At 37.4% G+C, this 3426-nt stretch overlaps 1 protein-coding gene across 2 annotated transcripts; it reads right to left on the reverse strand.

The window, feature by feature from the left end:
- Positions 1-742: 742 nt before the first annotated feature.
- LOC116022997 lies at positions 743-2511 on the reverse strand. 2 transcript variants are annotated; one of them, XM_031263928.1, is made up of 3 exons: positions 1431-2511; positions 1277-1339; positions 743-1159 (listed from the first exon to the last, which is right to left on the reverse strand). In XM_031263928.1, exons 1-3 carry the CDS (start codon positions 2263-2265, stop codon positions 1110-1112), a joined length of 948 nt encoding a protein of 315 aa, XP_031119788.1. In that variant the 5' UTR covers positions 2266-2511; the 3' UTR covers positions 743-1109. The 2 variants fall into 2 exon arrangements, with proteins under 2 accessions (XP_031119788.1, XP_031119786.1); XM_031263926.1 differs by having other exon boundaries at positions 1277-1342.
- Between the last annotated feature and the right edge of the window lie 915 nt (positions 2512-3426).

The following is a 3426-nucleotide window of genomic DNA, read 5'->3' on the forward strand; positions in this document are numbered from 1 at the left end:
GTGTACCTAAATTGACGGAAACACTAAAGTCATAGGACCAAAAGTGGAAAAAACTCAGAAAAAAATTAAACAGAGTGACTCATGCATCATTGTCTAAGCTAATTTAAGATAACCTCACATTCAAATATATGTGTGACACTTTAATATTTTCAATAATTTGATAATGCATACTACACAAAAGTGAATCAAAATTGTTTTCTACTTTCACCATTCTAAACATAGACTTTCATTTTGCCACTTTTAGTCCTTGACTTTAATTTTTTGCCACTTTTAGTCCTTTAATTTTTCCAGTCTTGACTTTGATTTTTTTTTCACTTTTAGTCCTTTCGGTCACGAGCGACAACTTTAATCGAAATCAAAAATTTGTTGTGCATTAATGGGTAAATAACGTTTAATGTATTTAGAGATTTATCAATAGCCAATTTTATACTTAATGACACAATCATTTTATTGATTCCGATTAAAAGTTGTTGCTTAAAAAGCGAAGCAGAACAAGCAAATAACGTTTCTTTTTCCTATTTTTTATCTGATTTTATTTATAAATATATTTATAACTTTATCAAAATACACTTTTACCCTTAATGGCACAACAATTTGTTGATTTCGATTAAAAGTTATCGCTCGGGTGACCGAAAGGACTAAAAGTGGAAAAAAAAAAATCAAAGTCAAGGACTAAAAGTGGCAAAATGAAAGTCGTGTACCTAAATTGACGGAAATATTAAAGTCATAGGACCAAAAGTGAAAAAAAAAACTCTTTTTTTTTTCTCATTTGGTTAACTACCAAATTAAAATTACTGAAAATTTGATACTTACAATCCAAAACATGGGAAACCAACAACACGTACAATTTTCCTACCTCTTCCCTAAATGCTCAAGAAAGTAATCTGTCCATCCAACGAACTTGAGCCCAAATTTTCGCATGCAATATCTATATCTATATATATATATATATATATATATATATATATATATATATATTCATAGTATGTTATGATAAGCACATTATTCACTTTATTTAATTTGAACCACTCAAGAAATAAATCCTATGAGCTTAATTGGGCTTGATCGGATCGGGAACCACAATGCAAGTTGAGTCTGAATTGAAGCACCTACCACGCAACATTCGGAATTCTCAAGAAAAATGCAAAGGCAAGTAGTCCTGCAAAAGAAAAAAGGGAAAAAAAAAAAACAAACATTAGTTACGTTGCAGGTGTTGAGGGCATTCAAGCTAGCTAGCTAGAAAGCAAATCGTGGTCAAAAAGCAAGCAGGGCATACCGGCTGCTAGAACATCCACTAAGGACCATGTTTCTGTAGTACTGGAAGCCGACTCAATTGCAGCTGCTGCAGAAAGTAGAGTTGAATTTTTAAGGTAGGTGCGGTGGGATATGATACGATATGATATGATGACCTTAATGGATTACATATATACCTGAATTATCACAATTTGATGTAGAATTCCAGGTGGCGCACATGCACACATTGGTATAATCACCAACTTCATATCCACAGGATCCACCAGTTGCTTCACAGGCTTTACAAAAAATGTCATCCCCTTGCACAGAGAACTTCACTCTGATCCCATACGACCACTCATCGGCCCCACTCACTCTCAAGGGTGCAACACTATATGCACTACTATAGCCTTGGCAATCAAGCTTGCTCAAGTTTATAGCCTTTATGGTTTCAAATGCCACTGCGCAACATTCCGGAGGACCCGACCCGTATACCGCCCCCATCCTACTCTTTGCTGATGCCCCCCACCCCGGACACCCGTAGTAGTCTTCACACCCCATGCCGGACACGTTCCGGCAAGGCAAGTGCTTCCCGGGAAAACCTTGGAACAGTGGCGACTCAGCGGAGCAACCTAGGAGCATGAACACGTTGTCGGAGGTGGGCTGGAGGTATGTCGCCCGCCACGGCTCAACCACAAAGCCGTTGCCTCGGCGGCCCAGCACGATTGCGCCGCACGTTGACATGTGAGGATCGTCCAGGGCCAGGGATTGGTAGGCGTAGTCTATGTCCAAGACGCGATAGGAGCCGGAGCTAATATGGAGCATTAGGACATCATTGATGCAAAACAATAGGTCCCGATATCCGGGGTGCCCACATCCGGATTGCAGGGCGAACGGGTAGTCAACCGTCAAGTTCCCACAATAGGATCTACAACTATATGCATGGCCATGTGATTGGGTGGAAACTACCATGTGTAATATTACTTGCAGTTGCAGGAAAACAATAACACTAGAGAAGAAGACCAAATCCATTAGGCCAGCTTAGCTTACCTACCTAACAGTACGTACGTACGTTTTATTTGGATCGATCGGAAGAATTGAATTAATGAAGAAGCTATACCATACTGGCAAGGAATTGATAGAAGATTGGAAGATGAAGAAGAAGAAAAAGAAAAGCAGCAAGCAAGAAATATATGTGTGTGCACGTGACAAAAATTTACTGCGCAAAAGCTTATGTTTGCGTAGTTTTTTTTTTCCCCTTAATTTAGTTAGTTGTTCTTGTACTGACCAGGCCAAATTAAATATATGAAAGCTAAACTGGGCAAATATTCTTTTATATATAGTATACGACTGGGAATGGAAATAATGATACTTTGCTTGAGGTGTTTAAAAAATTGGCCGGTTAAGATTCGATTATTTAAGGGACCAGCTTGCCTGCCAGGAACTTTATTCCTTTATATTATTATTATATTATCATATATGTAGGCCAGGCCGGGTCGAAGAATCTGAGTGGATTTTATAATAAGTTTTTGCTTCTCCTTTTGGGAGCCATTATAGTTTGTTTAAGAAGATTTAGCTGACTTTTTTGAGCTTTGTGCTTTGCTTTAGTTGCTTTTGGAGAGTGGCAGCGCGCGGCAGGCGAGGCTCGAAGGAACTCAAAGAAGACATGATGATGATGTTGCTATGCTATGTAAATATATGTGGCAAATTATTATCTTGACTAGGAAAATTCCTATAATAAATATTTTGGATAATATAATATATTTTATAAGTTAGAATAATAAAATTTATGTGGTAATATAATGTATTTTATGAATTAAACTAATATATTTTATAAGTTAAAATAATGTATTTTATGTGTATTTGAATCAGGGTAAAGCCACACAATAATGATTGTAAATATGTTTGCTAGGCTAGCTTTCGTTATAGTCTAAGTAAACTTTTCTCAAAACCCAAATATGAAAACGGGTTGTTATGCCGTGGACCCAGGTCCACTTTGCAAGGTGGACATGGGTCTACATTCACATACACTATACTCTACATTCACAATTTGTAAACTCCACATTCACACATTCAGACCTCTATATTCATAGGTTCTATACTCCACATTCACAACTTGAGAACTCCACATTCACACATTACAGGGCTACAAGTTGCTAGAACTTCTTAACTCTATTACAGATTCACACATGC

Source organism: Ipomoea triloba, chromosome 6 (genome assembly GCF_003576645.1).
Source record: "Ipomoea triloba cultivar NCNSP0323 chromosome 6, ASM357664v1".
NCBI lineage: Eukaryota > Viridiplantae > Streptophyta > Magnoliopsida > Solanales > Convolvulaceae > Ipomoea > Ipomoea triloba.